The sequence below is a fragment of the Macrotis lagotis genome, chromosome 1 (genome assembly GCF_037893015.1).
Source record: "Macrotis lagotis isolate mMagLag1 chromosome 1, bilby.v1.9.chrom.fasta, whole genome shotgun sequence".
Taxonomy (NCBI): Eukaryota; Metazoa; Chordata; class Mammalia; order Peramelemorphia; family Peramelidae; genus Macrotis; species Macrotis lagotis.
The window spans coordinates 581,334,836-581,351,944 of record NC_133658.1 but is presented as its reverse complement, the minus strand read 5'-3'; the positions used below and the strand labels follow the sequence as shown (position 1 = coordinate 581,351,944).

General features: G+C 38.7%; 1 protein-coding gene across 1 annotated transcript in view; it reads left to right on the top strand.

The window, feature by feature from the left end:
* Window positions 1-5,421: 5,421 nt before the first annotated feature.
* The window catches only part of SNX4 (sorting nexin 4), a 78,833-nt gene continuing 67,145 nt past the window's right edge, over window positions 5,422-17,109 (top strand). The window contains exon 1 of the mRNA XM_074214713.1: window positions 5,422-5,590. Within this exon, the coding sequence (XP_074070814.1) occupies window positions 5,435-5,590 (156 nt within the window). The 5' untranslated portion in view covers window positions 5,422-5,434. The remainder of the gene's footprint in view (window positions 5,591-17,109) is intronic.

Below are 17,109 nucleotides of genomic sequence, written 5' to 3'. Positions count from 1 at the left end.
GACAATAGTTCAACACCAAAAGAATGAAAAAGTAGAAGAAAATGTGAAATATCTCATTGAAAAAACAACTGATCTGGAAAACAGATCAAGAAAAGATAATTTAATAATTATTGTGCTATGGGGGCGGATAGGTGGTGCAGTGGATAAAGCACTGGCCCTAGAGTCAGGAGTACCCGGGTTCAAATCCAGTCTCAGACACTTAATAATGACTTAACCCCATTTGCCTTGCAAAAAAAAAAATATTGGGCTACCTGAAAGTCATGATCAGGAAAAGAGCCTTGACCTCATTTTTAAAGGATTTCTACAGGAAAATCACCCTGATATCCTAGAAGCAAAGGGTAAAATAGAAATTGAGAGAATCCACCAATCTCCCCTAGAAAGAGATCCAAAAAAACGACCCTCAGGAATATTATAACCAAGTTCCAGAACTCCCAAGTCAAAGGGAAAATATTAGAAGCAGCCAGAAGGACATCGTGGAGCTGCAGTCAGGATCACACAGGACTTAGCAGCAACTACATTAAAAGATCACAGAACTTGGAATATAATATTCTGGAAGGTAAAAGATAGTGGAATGCAACTGAGAATCAACTACCCAGCAAAACTAAACATCCTCTTCCAGGGGGAAAAGATGGACTTTCAATAAAACAGGGGAATTTTAAATGTTCCTGTTGAAACAACCAGAACTGAACAGAAAGTTTGACCTTCAAGTACAGGATTCAGGTGAAGCATAGAGAAGAGTGGAGGAGAAAGGTAAATTATGAGGGACTTAATGTTGATGAACTGCATGTATTCCTGCATGGAAAGATGATACTTATAATACTCATATGAACCTTCTCATTTAATAGAGCAGGGAGAAGGAGCTTTTATAGATGGAGCACAGGAGAGAGCTGAATTTGAAGATATACTGTATTGTAAAAATGGAGTCAATGGGTGATAGGGCAATGTACTGGGAGTAAGAGAAAGGAGAAGTAGAATAGGCTAAGATATTTCAAATAAAAGATATTTCATGTAGCATTTGCAGTGGTAAGGAAGGAGGGAAGGCAAGGGGGAATGAGGGAGCCTTCATTCTCATCGGAAATGACTCAGAGAGGAAGCAGCATACACACTCAATAGGTGTAGACATCTAGAGGAAAAAGGAGAGAAAGAGGACAGGGGAAGGGGGAGAGGTGGGTGATAGAGAAGAGGGTAGATCATAGGAGAGGATAGTCAGATATAACACATTTTCTTTTTTTACTTTTTGTAAGGTGCTGGGATTGACTGGTCTGTCCAGGCCACGGGGTCGGGTGGTTGCTGTGTCTCTGGGGTTGGATGAAGGCTTGGGGCCTCCTGACCCCAGGGCCTGCACTCTGTTTGCAGCACCACTCGGCTGTCCCACAGAACATTTTTGAAGAGGGACAGAGTGAAAGGAGAGAGAAAATATAATATATGGTAGTGGGGAGGTATGGATGGAGGGAATTACAATCAGCAACAACAACACTGGAAAAATCTGGAAGTAACTTTTGTGAGGGACTTTCATAAAGAATGTGAGATCCACCCAAGACAGAGCTGATGGTATCAGAACACAGACTGAAACACATTTTTTTTCTCTTTCTTTTACTTTATTTTTCATGAGGTTTTATATTTTTGTGGGGGAGGGTGTATTATGCTTACTCTTAAACCAGAATATTGTAGTAATGTGTAAATAAATTTAAAAAATTTAAAAAACAAAGAAAGATGTCCATTTTGAATGCATTGTAGAACACAGTGTTATTTGATGGTGTAGGCCTAATTTCTGCCAGATGCTTTCCAGTTTTCTCAACAGTTTTTTTTTTAATCAAATAGGGAATTTTTTCCCTTAGGTAATTTATGTTTTCCACTTCATCACATACTGAATTACTAAATGCTCTTGTTCTTATTCTTTCTGGCCTAGCCTTTTCCATTGGGCTATCTATTTTTTTTTTAACCAGTGCCAGATGGTTTTGATGATTGTTGCTTTATAATATAATTTAGGGTCTAAAAGTTCTATTCACTTGTCATTCCTTTTTTCCCCATCATTTCACTAAGATGGTCTAGAACTTTCATTTTTCCAAATGACTGTTGTTGTTATTATTATAGCCATTATTGATATAATTGATATATCATTCTTGATAATTTGATTGGTATAACATTAAAAAACATCAATTAATTTTGGTAATGTTATCATTTTTATTATATTCGTTGTACCCCAAACCTGAGCAAGAAATGGATACCAATTGAATTTTGGAATGGAATATATTTACCTGGGGGTTGCTAGAGGGGAAAAATCCAAATCTAAAAACCCAGAGAGTAGAATGAGCAAGGTTTTTATAGTATTTTGAGGGGTGGGGATATCTTGAGCAAGCACGGTACAGAAGCAGAAATAGCAGTTAGATATATGTCCTTGTCAGACTGTTGCACACATGTGACATAGTATAGATAGGAGGCCAATAAAAGATGGAAGGGGGTCAAGGTCTGCCTTAGGTCTTAACATGTGTCCTGTGGTTCAGCCATACCCCAAGTGATAGGTATCCCTTCAATTTTCAATTCTCTGCTACTACAAAAAGAGCTGCTGTAAATATTTTTGTACGTGTGGGTCTTTTTCCCTTTTTTATGGTTTCTTTGGAATACAGACCTAGTAGTGGCATTGCTAGATCAAAGGGTATGCACAGTTTTATTGCCCTTTGGCAAAGTTCCAAATCATTCACTAGAATGGTTGGATGCTTTCTAGTTGTTTTTTAATAATAATTTTTAGCAAATAGTGAAATTTTATCCTAAAAGCTTAAATCTTTACATTTGTCAAGCATAAAATTACTATATCATTTATTATTATTTGTTATATGGTTGCTGTTTCACTGATTGACTTTTCTATTTCTTAGTTCTAAATAATTTTTAAAACTACTGCCGTATTCTAAACAAATTATGTAATATGAATATGATGGAATATTAGAAGAAATCACAAATGACTGGACTTCAGAAAAGCCTGCAAAGACTTGCATGAACTGATGCTACATTAAGTGAGAAGAACCAGGAGAACACTGTTCACATTAATGGCAACATTGTGAGATGATCAACTATAATGGAATCAGATTCTCTCAGTGGTTCAATAATCAAGGACAGTCCTAAAAGACCTATTTTGGAAAATGTCATCCACATCCCAAGTAAAAAAACTGTGGAATTTGAATGTAGAGCAAAACAGACTATATTCACTTTTCAAAACTTCTTTTGTTTTTTCTTTCTTTCTCATGGTCCCCCCCCCCAGTTCTAAATCTTTTTTCACAAAATGACTAATATGGAAATGTTTATACACAATTGTACATGTATATATTATATTTTTTTGATGCTATAGGAGGGGAAAAGGGTACTTTTAAAAATGTGGATCTCAAAAGCTTGCAAAATTATGAATGCTGAAAACTAACTGAATATGATTGGAAAAAAATAAAATTAAAAAATAACTACTGCCATATAGTTTCAAATTTTTAGTTGAATCTCTAAGCTTTTCCAAGCATATCATATCGTCTGCAAAAAGAGATAGTTTTATTACTTCATTGACCATTCTGATTCCTTCAATTTTTTTTTCTCATTACAATTTCAAATATGGTATTAAATAATATTGATTGTAATGGGCATCCTGATTTTATTGGGAAAGCTTCAAAATCATCCCCATTATAGATAATGCATGCTGATGGTTTTAGGTCAGTGCTTCTTATCATTTTAAGGAAAAATCAATTTATACCTATGCTTTCAAGTGTTTTACTTAAGAATGAGTATTGTATTTAGTAAAAAAACTCTTTTCTGTACCTATTTATATAATCACAGGATTTTTGTTTCTTTTGTTATTGATATAATCAATTATGTTAATAGCCTTCCTTTTGTCAAAACATTCTTGCCTTCCTGGTATAAATTCCACTTGGTCACAATATATAATCTTTGTGATATATTGTTTCAGTCTCCTAATTAGTGTTTTATCTAGGATTTTTGCATTCATATTCATTAATGAAATTAGTCTATGATTTTCTTTCTGTTTTTGCTCTTCTTGGGTTAGACATCAGTACCATGTTTGTTTCATAAAAGGAGTTTGGTAAGATTTCTTTGCCTATTATTTCAAGTAATATTTTAATTACTGAACTATAAAGGTTCAATAGAATTCACTTGTAAATCTATTTGGGGGGCAGCTGGGTGGCGCAGTGGATAGAGCACTGATCCTGGAGTCAGGAGTACCTGGGTTCAAATCTGATCTCAGACACTTAATAATGACCTAGCTGTGTGGCCTTGGGCAAGCCGCTTAACCCCATTTTGCCTTGCAAAAATGAACTCGGAAATCTCTTTGGTCCTGATTTTTTTCTTAGGAAGCTCATTTATGATCTGTTCAATTTCTTTTCAGATCTCATGGATGTTTTTATATTCAATATGCTTGAGAAAACAACTTTGTTGTTCTACTTGGTCATTGTTTGGGTCTTGATTAGTTCAGAATGTATGTAAATAGCAATCCTTTCTGTTTTGGTCAGAAAACTAGAGGGTCAGAGCCTCCCAGATTGATATATTTTCTTTTTGACTAAGTTAAAGAGGCCATTCTTTGCCTTAATCTTTCTTACCTAGCCTTAATCGCTGAATGACTGTTATCTCAGTCCAAGTGAGACCAGTTAAAGACCTTACTTTTTTCAATTTTTAAAATTTATTTTCTGTATTGTTTTTTTCTCTTACTTTTTTCTTGACCTTTTTACTTGATTCTTCTTTCACAAATGACTAATGTGGACATGATGATAGTTGTCCTTCATTTTTTAGGTTAAGCGGCTCGCCCAAGGCCACACAGCTAGGTCATTATTAAGTGTCCGAGGCGCACGGGAAGCGAGTCCAGGGCTGGGGCTGCAGCTGGCCGCCCCGTCCTTTACTTTTGATGGGATTAAAGGCTGCCTTCTTAGGAATGGCCGAGGTATCGTGCGGGTCAGCCCTGCGGAGCTGTTGTTTTTCATTTGGCAGCTTCTGCCTTTCCGGTCATTTCCATCCGGCCAGGCGGGGCAGCCGGCCGCGGGTTCGCTTTTGCTCTGCCGTTTGTGGGTACCAGGCGGCGCTTCTCCCCCCCCGGCCCAAGCCCCTGGGGCGCCCCTCGGAGGCAGGCCCCGCTCCCGCAGCGCCCCCATGGCCGCCAGGACCAAACAGCCGCCCCCTGGGGCCTTCTGCGGCCCGTGTCTGCGGCTCCCCTCAGGTCCCCGACCCCCCTCTCACAGGAAGCTGCCGGCTCCGGCTCGGGTTGGGGGGTTTATACCAAGGCGGGGCTGCTCCATCCCAGCGCCTCCCGGCCCCGCCCCCTGCCCGCCGGCCACGCCCCCTGCCCGCCCGCCCCGCCCCTCCCGGTGACCGCAGAGAGCGAGGCTCCCCGGCGGGGGCGGGGCGGGGCGGGCGGCCGCGCAGGCGCACTGGGCGAGCCGAGCCCGTCGCCATGGAGCAGGCAGCACCCGAGCGGCCGCCGGGGCTTCGGGCCGAACCCCTGGGGGGCCCGGACGGCGAGCGCCCGGCGGGGGCGGCCGGGGACGAGGAGGCGCGCCGTGTCGGGAGCGGGGCCGAGCGCCGGCTCGCGGGCTCCGGGGACGCCCCGGTGAGGGGGCCGCGGGGCCGGCGGGGGAGGGGAGGCCGCGCCCCGCCGCGCACGGGCGCCCGGGAGCGGGGGCGGCTGCGGGGATGGGCGTGGCCGGAGCAGGTGCGGTCAGGGAGCGGGCAGCACCTGCCCGCGGCCTTGGGCGCGGCCTGGCCGCCCCCAGCCCCGCGGGGAGGGTGGGGGTGGTGCCGGTGGTCCGCCGGGGGCGTGGACGCCGGCCCCGCCCGAGGGCCCCAGGGCCCGGGCGGCCAGCTCAGCCCAAGCTCGGGGCCTCACCCCGAGAGCCCGGGCCGCTTAGACTTAGGTAAGGAGGGAGCAGGACTGGGGTGGCAGCGTGGCGTGGGCTTAGTCAGCCAAACAACCGTGCCCGCTGCCCGCTTCACACCGGGCGGAGGGCCTGGCAGTGCTGGGAAGGCCAGAGCGGCCCCCGACCCCGCTGACCCCATGTGCGCGCGCAGATGCGCTGGGCGCACCGACCCCGCGCCTCCTCTGCCCCTCATCTTCCTAGACTGAGTTACCTGAATGACGTGTTTAGGGGCCCACTCTGACCGGACGCCAGCCTCCCTCCGGTCCACACTACCTTTAGAATTTATAAATATGTACAGAATCAATACGAGCATTATTATTTTTTTTTTTTAGGGGAAAGCACTAGTAGCCGGGTAAATTTCGTATTTAATAGTACACTTGAGGTCAGTTTTAAAGGAAATAGGGTTTCTGAGAGGCAGAGGTCATGAGGGAGTACTTCTTTGGACATGGGGGATGTGCCAATATAAAGGCCCAGAGATATAGATGGAAATGTGGAAAACAGGAAGAATTCTTCTTTTCTTAAAATACCACAGAATGTAATTAAGGGAGTCATGTCTGAAAAAATTGGAGATAGGTGGAAGGTTCTGGTATGGGAGTTTAGGGAAAGACAATAGGGTTGGGGTATACATTCAAGTGAGCTTGATTGGTTTGCTTTTATTTTTTTAGGTCTTTGCAAGGCAAGCGGGGTTAAGTGGCTTGCCCAAGGCCACACAGCTAGGTCATTATTAAGTGTCTGAGACCGGATTTGAACCCAGGTACTCCTGACTCCAGGGCTGGTGCTTTATCCACTGCTACCTAGCTTTTACTTTTTATATGACTTGCTTCTATGTCTCAAAGACTCAGTAAATTGGTGGCCCTGAAAAGTAAGGTGTTTGAAAGTTTTTCCTTCTCTCTTTAAATAGTGTCTTATTTGTCTGATTATTATTATTTTCACTTAATAAACTCCTCCTGAGGTCAGGGTTTCTAGCTCCCAACTTTGCAGAAGTTTTTTGGTCCATCTCTTAAGTTCAGCAATTCAATTAAACATTTATTAAGTGACTACTCTGTGCAAGCTTACTAAGTTAGGGACTGGGAATTCACAGACAAAAAAAAATGAAACTTGGATACAGTATGTACCTAGTGAAGTAAATACAAAGTAATTTTAGGAAGTTAAAAAGCAGTTAACAACTGGCATCAGGTATGTACGAATGTGGAAGAAATCAATAAAGGCTTGGATGGACCCTTGGCAGTATTTAGAAGAAAGCTAGTAATTCTAGAATGTAGTTATGAGAAAAAAGGACATTTCATGCTCCAGAGGGGCAGTCTGTAAAATCTTAGTAACTTGACATATCCAGTTCAGGTTAATTGGTTTAGATGGAATGTAGTATGTGAAGAATCATAGGATCAGACATTTATAGATGAGGAAAAAATCTCAGAGGTCATCTAGTTCAACTCCCTCATTTTATCCATAGGCATTGGAAGCCCAGAAGATGTAAAAGTGACCTGCCCAAGGCTACATAAGCTAGTAGGTGACAGACCCAGCTGGGACTTGAATTTAGATTGTCTGACTCTACAGCCCTTGGCACCCTTTTCACCATACCTACTCATTCAGGAAAAATAGGTGAACACTACATTATGATGGTTTTTAAGTGCCAGGATGAGGGTTTTATATTTTATCTTAGAGACTATATAGGTAGGGAGTCACTGAAGATTTTGGAAGTAGAGGTATGAGAAGGATACACTTCATTGATATCGCTTTAGCAGCCGTGAGGAGGAAGACATGGGGAAAGTGAGTTTGATTGCAGAAGTTCAGTTAGGAGGCTGTTGCTGTAGTTCAGGTTAGGTATGATTAGGAAAGAAAGAAAACATTACGGCAGCTAGGTGGCGCAGTGGATAAAGCATCAGCCCTGGAGTCAGGAGTACCTGGGTTCAAATTCGGTCTCAGACACACTTAATAATGACCTAGCTGTGTGGCCTTGGGCAAGCCACTTAACCCCATTTGCCTTGCAAAAAAAAAAAGAAAGAAAACATTAGAGAGAGAAAAAAATTATATAGTGCATAAAGACAACTTTTGAAAATTAAAGATAATAAGCTTTGGTCTTCACTTAAAATGTAACAGTTCCTTCTCTGGATATGGATGGTATTTTCCATCACAAGGCTTTTAAAATGGTCTTTGATTAGTATACTGCTGAAATGAACAAGTCCATAATATTGATCATCACTAAAGTTCTTCTGGATCTGCTCATTTCACTGTACATCAATTCATGCAAGTCTTTCTAGACTTTTCTGAAATCCTTCTCCTCATGATTTCTTTTAGGACAATTAGTGTTCCATTACATACATATACCACAATTTGGTCAGCCATTTCCCAATTGATGGGCAACCCTTCAATTTCCAAATCTTTGCCATTACAAAAAGAGCTACTAGGAATATTGTTGTATGTGTGGAATTTTTGCCCCTTTTTCATGATCTCTTCAGGATACAGACCCAGCAGCAGTATTGCTGGATCAAAGGGTAAGCACAATTTTATTGCCCTTTGGGCATAATTCCAAATTGCTCTGGAAAGGTTGGATTAGTTCACAACCCCACCAGCAATGAATGCATCAGTGTCCCAGTTTTCCCACATCCCTTCCAACCTTTCTTATCATATTGACTAGTCTCATAGGTATGAGGTGGTATCTCAAAGATGTTTTAATTTGCATTTCTCTAATCAATGATTTAGAGCAATTTTTCATATGGCTCTTTAGGTAGCCTTCATTTCTTCATCTGAGAAAGAAATAGTGGTACTCAATAGAAATAGAGAAGATAGGAGGAGGAAAACCAAGTTTAAGGGGGGAAATTCTGTTTTTGGATATGCTGAGCTTGAGGATCCTATGGGATATTGATGTGAAGAAGTCTAGTAGATACAAAAATGATGAAGAGGATGGTTTTAGGAGAAAACTGGTCAGTACTGCTCACTATTTACAGTACCGGTCTCCTTAGTGAGGATCATGGGTGACTTGGCTCTAAATAATGTACGATCAACTGATAAGACTATATAAATATGACTCATATCTCACCCTCCTTCTCTTCATATTCTGTTTGGGACTTCTTTCCAGGACAACTTTTTCAAAACAAGTCTATCACTTAGACAAAGGTTTTTGTTGAAATTTGGTTAATTTCTGTCTTTCCTGATGACAGTCATTTGTTCCTGCAAATTGTTGAAAGATTTTTTAAAAATATACATTTTTAACAAATGGTTTCAAAACCCACTGCAGTTCTTCAATTAGAAGAATTTTAAAATAGAGTATGGAAAAATTTCCAAGGTTTTTTTTTTAAATGAAAGTTTTTACAAATTCCATAATTTTTATGCAATCCATAGATAAGAGAATAAGTTTGCATAAGGGGGTGTTTGTCAAATGCTGCAGAGAGGATTTACTAATGATTATATATACAAGAAAAATGAAAATTGAGAAAAGACCACCACTGGATGTGGCAATTAAAAATCATTGGTAACTTTGAGGAGAGAAGTATCCTTTGGGTAAAGAGGTATAACAAAGAGGTTGAGACCTTGAGAGACTGGGAAGGATATCATGCCCTTACCATAAGGATATTTTTAAGAGTAGTGGGCTGGGGCCAGAGAAAATAATGTAATCCATCCATTCCTGCTCATCCTGTGCTGCTCACTCTTGCCCACTGAGAAAATGAAAAGGGGTGGGAGTACTTACTGGCCACTACTCCAGAGAGCCTGTCTGCTGATAGATGTCAAGAGTCTACCATGAGGTGATCTAGAGAATAAATAGCATGTAGTAATGTTGGGGTACGGCAAGGGATTTGCCATCCAGGCATCACTATCCTGAGCAAGCAACACTTATCCTTCCCCTCCCCCACTGATAGAAGGCAGCCAAGTGAGGAGTGTTAAATTAAGGGGTAAAAAGGGTTGCGAGATTATTTTAAAGACAAGGGGAAGGGTGAGATACAGTCTATTTTTCCACTGTCCAGTTACAGATCCTGGTCAGAACCCCCATCCCCTACCATGGAGACTGTTAGACAACCCTTCCTAAAACTTTTTTTATCTTGTTGCACTAGGCTGTTTTTTTCCCAAGTCACCATGTTTGCTTGGAATTCATGCAGTCGGCTGATGTAGAAGTTTTCATTCTCTATAGTTAGGTGATATGGAAAATTAAAGTTGTTGGGGCAGCTAGATGGCGCAGTGGATAAAGCACCGGCCCTGAGTTCAAATGTGACCTCAGACACTTAATAATGACTTAGCTGCGTGGCCTTGGGCAAGCCACTTAACCCCATTGCCTTGCAAAAAAAAAACCTAAAAAGAAAAAGTTATTTACAGATGTTTAAATCTTGAATTTAACAGACTTTTTAAATATGCTTGATAAAACAGTTTCGAGGCTGCTTACCAGGGAAATTAGTGAGTTAGGGTGACTGATTTTATATATATATGTTAGGTAAAAATAACTTAGAGGTTAAAAAGAACTTTAAATGTTTAGGAGGGGGCAGCTAGGTAGCAGTGTATAGAGCACTGGCCCTGGAGTCAGGAGTACCTGAGTTCAAATTTGGCCTCAGACACTTAATAATTGCCTAGCTGTGTGACCTTGGATAAGTCACTTAAACTCATTACCTTAAATAAAAAAATAAAAATGTTTAGGAAAACTAGATCTTTTGGTTATCTTTATTTCATTGGAATTTTTGTGTAAAATTTATTGCTACTTTTTTGAATACAAGACTCTTTATAAGAAATACACAAACAAGCCTTCCTTCAGGATAGATTCTCCCTCTCTCCCCAATTGGATTATCAAAAAATTTTTATTAGTCATCTGTTTTTTTATATCACTTATTTCCTGATATTTCACAACCTTCCTCTATTGAACCACCCCTTATAACAAAGTAACAATTCAACAAAAACAGAGTATTCAGCAGTTCTATACCCAGAATCCAGTAAGGACTCCCACCTCCTTACTTTTTTTTTTCTCAGTAGAAAAGAGTGAGCAGCACAGGATGAGCAGATACGGATGGTTTACATTATCTTCCCTGCCCCAATCCAGTACTCTTCCAAATGTCCCTATTTTCAGTGAGGGTACCCACTTCCTTCCCACTCTTCGAAAGTCTCAATCTCTTTGTTATCCTTGACTTTTTTACCTAACGAATGCCTCTAGCTCTTGAAAGTTAACAATGATTTTTTTAATTGCCACATCTGGTGGTGGTCTTTTCTCAAGGTCTTCTCTTCTTGCTTATGTAATCTCTATGAGTTATCTGTGTAGCATTTGACCACACACACACCCCCTCCACTGAGACAAGTTGACCTTTTCATTCTTTTTTTTTTTATACCAAATATCACATTCATTTTCTAGATATCTCCCTTTCCTCTGCCCATTATGGACCAAATGAACCTGGACCATTGTACTTTATATTTATTTTGTTTTTATTGTTACTATCATTGTGTACCCTGTGGGCTCTACTTTTTTCCCTCCTCAGCATCACTTCATCTGTGTTTTTCCTTGTTTCTCTGCATTTTTCATATTTGTCTATAAGGTGATCATCAAATCCAGAATTTCTTAGATTGAGGTTCACAGGCAGGTGTTTCAGAGGCATTGTAAATTTGTATGGGATCACAGTTATATTCTTTCTTGATTGAAATTGGTTTCCTTTGAAATCCTAAGTATTTTATACTTTTAGAAGCATTATGTTAGGAAAGGGTCCATAGACTTCATTATATTGCACAGGGGTCCATGACATAAAAAAGATGAAGATTTCCTGATAATCTAATGATAAATGGAAAAGAAGCACATCCTTGTGCTTCTTATAAACATATATGCTGACTTATAAATTGGGCTTAAATTTTTTTAAAATTAGTTTCCATGTGTATGCTATTGTATATATTTGTCCTTAAACTGTTTTACTGTAGGTCTTAATCTTCCAGAGGACAGGAATCATGTATCATTATTATTATTATCATTATTATTATTATTATTATTATTATTATTATTATGAGTTGACTCCTTCATGCTTTCATATGCATGTGGTATTTAGAAAATATTGGTGGTTAGCACATTTTGATTGTGAACAATTTAGAAAGTACTTGGAGTTTTAGGGGAAAAAAGAATTTTAGTTAACTATGATTACAAATATTGTATGTAAATTTATTTTAGTATGATTTTAAAATGGACGTTTTCATGACTTAAAATTTTTCTTAATTGCTTTCTAGATTTACAGAGGCAGTTGTGTGGCACTATGTCATGCCTGGGAACTGAAAGGTCTGAGTTCATGTGTGGCCTCAGACACTTATTAGCTTTGTGACCCTGGGTAACTCACTCAACCTCTGTCTGCTTCACATTCTTCATCTGTAAAATGTGAATAATAATAATAATAATTGTTGTTGTTGTAAATATCAAATGAGGTGTTGTTTTTAAAGTGCTTCACAAACCTTAAAGCAGTATATAAATGTTAGTTGTTGTCATTATTATCATTATTGTTACCTATATACAAGGCATTCCAGAAGTCTTAGGACTTTTGGGACACTTTATAGTGTTTACTTCATTTTAATATGTTTTAAAGCTCAGAGGTCATAATAGTTTAGAGGTTATGAATTCTAGTTATATGGTATTTGAGATGATTATTTTCACATAATATTTTAAGAACACAAAAATTCTACTCCAATGCCTTATCATGAGGTCTTGAAGGCTATGTCAGTGGAGGACAAGCTCAGGTAGGTTTTATTAAGCTGGAAAGGCATTAGTTGTGGGACTAGTGAAGCCATCTGCTACTAAGATATATGGTCTCCATCTGGAAATAACTGATAGATTCTTCCTATTTCCTCTTTTCCTCTATTTCTCAGAGATCTGAGCAGGTTGGTTTATTTTTTTTAAGATTTCTTGAAATATGATATCTGGATTCTTAATTCATGTTTTCTAGATTGTCTAATGAGTATTACAATTTTTTCTCTTTGATCTATTTTCTACACTTGTTTTTTTATGAGATACTTTATATTTTCTTTTTTTTCATTCTTTTGACTTTGTTTTAATATTTTTTTAGGTTTGCTTGTTTTTTTGCAAGGCAATGGGGTTAAGTGGCTTGCCCAAGGCCACGCAGCTAGGTAATTATTAAGTGTCTGAGCCTGGATTTGAACTCAGGTACTTCTGACTTCAGGGCCGGTGCTCTATCCACTGAGCCACCTAGCCACTCCTTAATATTTCTTGTTTCACAGAATTGTTGGCTTCTGTTTTGCTGTTTAGTCATTTCAGTTGTCTGACTGTCATTCTATTTCTTTTCTTTTTTTGTAGCAGATACTCTCCCTTACAGACATAGTTAAACTGACCTATTTGCTGTTGCCATCGGTGACTACACAATTTCAGTCTAGTCTGTTACCTATAGTTGGAATTCCTCTTCCCTCATCTTTATTTCTTAGACTCTTTCATATTTTTTTCTAAGCAGAGATTTTTTTTTAGTAGTGCCTAAATCTTTAATTTTTGTTTTCTGTATTTTTCAAATTAGAGTTTTACATTTTTTCTAGTCTTAATGAAGAAAGTAATACAAAAATAAGAACTCTCAAGGAAGCTTCCATATTCCACTTCTAGTTCCCAAATTGGCAACTGTTAACTTCTTATATCTTTGATTGTGCTGTAAAATCACATAAAAACCCTAAAGCTAAAGGGGATACAAAGCAGTATGCACCATTGGTCAGCTGGTACTCTAGGGAAACAATGAACCACATTCAAACAAGACCTTTTTTGTGACAACTGTTGAAATGTTAAAAGATAACACAACAAAATAAAAGTCACTGTATGAAGTGACTTCTAAAGGACTAACAATGAAGAAATTATTGGGGGAGATCTAAAATGTAATGGTACAAACTTCAAAAACAGCTATACTGCTATAAATTAATTTATAGGGAAAACTGGACCGTTTTCTGTACTATTTTTATATTTCTGAAAATATTATCATGCAAATTAAAATTTTCAGTTTAATTGCTATAGTTCTCTTATTCTTAGAGATATTGCTTGTTGGAGGGTTTAAAATGAATTTATGAAAACCACAGTTATTAACCATTGTCCCATCGCATGTAACCTCACATCTTTCAATTCTGATCGTCTCAATTTGTGAGTGGAAAATCTCAAAGTAATTACAATTTTTTTTTTTGCATCATATAACTATTTGGCATATTTAAAGCAGAGATTCTTAATCTAGGGTTCATAAACTTGCTTTTGAAAAAGGTTTTAATAGCTTGATTTTCTTTGTAATCCTGTGTATTTTAATTTATGTATTTAAAAAACATATTCTGAGAGACTTACAAAGGAGTTCATGACATTAGAAAAGGTTAAGAACCCCTGCTATTATTCCCTATTTCCTAGCTTCCCCTTGCAAGTTTGTGTTTTGAATCTGTCTATGCATGTTGTTTACCCCCCAACTATGCTGTTTCTTCATAATAAAGTATAAGCTCTTTGAAGGCAGGGATAGTTTTGTTTTTTGTCTTTGTATCTGCTTCACACAGGCTCAGGCTCCAAAACATTCTGACTGATCCTGCTAGGCCTTGTGTTCCCCTTTTGGCCCCTCCTTTGGGACCTTGGAGCCCCTGACATTTTGAATTCACTGTCCTTGCCACCGAGACAAGGAATGTCTAACTAACTCAAGTGTGTTTACTTTTGATCTGGGAAAGATATAAAACAAGATAAAAAGCTACAAAACCACATTCCTAGATATGTATATTTATTCAATTGGCTAAAAACCATTAAAAACTAAACAATATATTACTCATTAACACTCAAATCCAAATACCTTAATGCTCTAAAGGGTCCTTATTTTCTAGATTTTTTCCTGAGGCAATTAGATGACCTTTAGTTACTGGAGATTACCAGAGTTTGAGGCCTCTGGTTTTTACCAAGGTGGGATTACATCTCATTCTTCTGCATTGTTCTTTTCATGAGGTGGGCACTGGTGTTAGAATCCTTAATTCCCCAAAATTCACTTCTTTCTGGCTCTTTGACAGTAAATTGAGTCTGGAGAAATCCTCTAGTAGAAATTGGAACATGTTTAAATTGCCATACTAAAAAGGCCCAGAAGCAATACAGCTGGTGGCTCTAAAAGATAATTTATTGCAGTTATCTTTAAGGTACAGTTCCTAAGGACACTGGGCAGTCACCTTGCTTAATAGCTATGGGCAGTTAGTTTATGTTCTAATCTACTAGGAATGGAAGAAGTGGCTCATTGCAAGGAACTACCTTCTCTAGAGGCATTATGCCTAAAGCATAAAGCCAGTCTGCACTTACTTTTTGCCACATTGCATATCCCTTTGCTTCATCTATCTGACTCAGGCCAGTCCCCAGTATATAGCTGATATCAGACTAGAATGACTAGAACTAGTGACCTTTAGGTCACTCAACAGTCTCAGCACAAAGTACTTAGTCATCGAAAGGCTATTCAACAGCCATCTAAGTGCATTAAGGATAGCCTAAGTTGATTGAGCTGAGCCAACTCCCTTGCCTAAATTTCTCCCTGACCAGTATAGTCTGTTTTCAGTCATTTTAGTCTGGTCTGATTTTTTTTTTATCCCTGTTTGGGCTTATCTTGGCAAAGATCCTAGAGTGGTTTACCTTTCCTTCTCCAATTCATTTTGCATGTGAGGAAACTGAAGCAAACAGGGTTAAGTGACTTGCCCAGAGTGACACAAACTAGTAAAATGTCTGAGACTCGTTTTGAACTTGTGTCTTCTTGATTCCAGGCCCAGTGCTCTCCATCCACTCCTTCATCTACCTGCCTCTTTGCATCCCTATTCTCCTGATTCTTCATTTCTGACATGTTCTTGTTTTTTTTTTAAGTAAGTTCTTGGGTTTTTTAGTATGTTCTTGTTTTTTTTAATTGTCCCCCCCCCCCCCCCCCCATATAGAACATTTCTATGGTTTCTATACACTGTTAAGTGCTGGGGATACAAATAAGAAAAAGAAAGAGTCCTTGCCCTCAAGGAGCTTATGATCTGATGGTAGAAGGCAACAAACCAAAGGCAAAAGGAAATTGAGAACAGAGTAGAGGTACTCAACTCAACTCAGGGGGCATAGTGGAGAAGTCAAAATAGTAGAAGGTCCTTGAGTTCAATAACTTTATGTAATATGTTTTTTTTTCCAAATTTCAGGCCCCCAAATTAAGGTGGTGAGTCTTATACAGGGGAGTATCTTATACATGGGGAAATACAGTAGTTCATTTTAATTGGAGTATAGAGCAAAGAATGGAAATAATATGAGACAGTGAGTACAGTCAGGGTGTGGAAAACCTTGAACCCTGAGATAAGGAGTTTGGAATTTTATTAGCTAGACAGTGGGAAGCCATTGAATACTTGTAAATTGTTCAGTCTTATATATTAAGAATAGTAATAGTAGCATGTATACAAATTACATCGGGTGAGAAGAGATGAGGCAATTTTAATAACCAAGATGCAATCAAAAAGCATTTATTGAACTCTTTTTTACTACAGTGCCAGGATATAATATAAAATGACTTCTAGAATTCATTAGAGACTTTTATTTATTATTTTTTGGAAAGAAAATAAAAATTTCTTTTTTTCATTTTAAAGATTTTGTTTTGTTTTTATTAAAGATTTTATTTATTTTGTTTTACAATTTTTCCCCAATCTTACTTCCCTCCCCCCACTCCCCACAGAAGATGTCAGTCTTTACATTGTTTCCATGGTATACATTGATCCAAACTGAATGTGATAAGAGAGAACTCATATCCTTAAGGAAGAAACATAAAGTATAAGAGATAGCAAGATCAGACAATTAAGATATCTTTGTTTTGAATGTGTTTATTTTTGTTGAGAGCACTATCATTCTTAGTTTGCAATTTCATTGTCACTTTTTATTCTCAATAACTATATATTCATTCAGTTGCCAAATGTCATTTCTTTCTCAGTGTCATTTCTATTCCTTTTTCTCTGCTCACATGGCCACCACTCTTTTTTGGCTTTACCTTTCATCTGGACTAGTGGTATCCAGAATGTTTGATTGTTCAATCATATTGGTATGCACTGCCAATATGTATATATATTTACTCATTTTAAAATTCATATGCTAATGATTCTAATAACTATGCATTATAAAACTCACAAAAACAGAAATTTTTAAAAGATGAGGTAAATCATTTCAACATTTGATCTTTGAGTCAATTCAGAAACATTGGAATTTGAATTCTGCAGTGATGTGGTTAGACTTGCACTTTAGGAAAAAACTAGTACCTTTGTGGAGGATAGATTA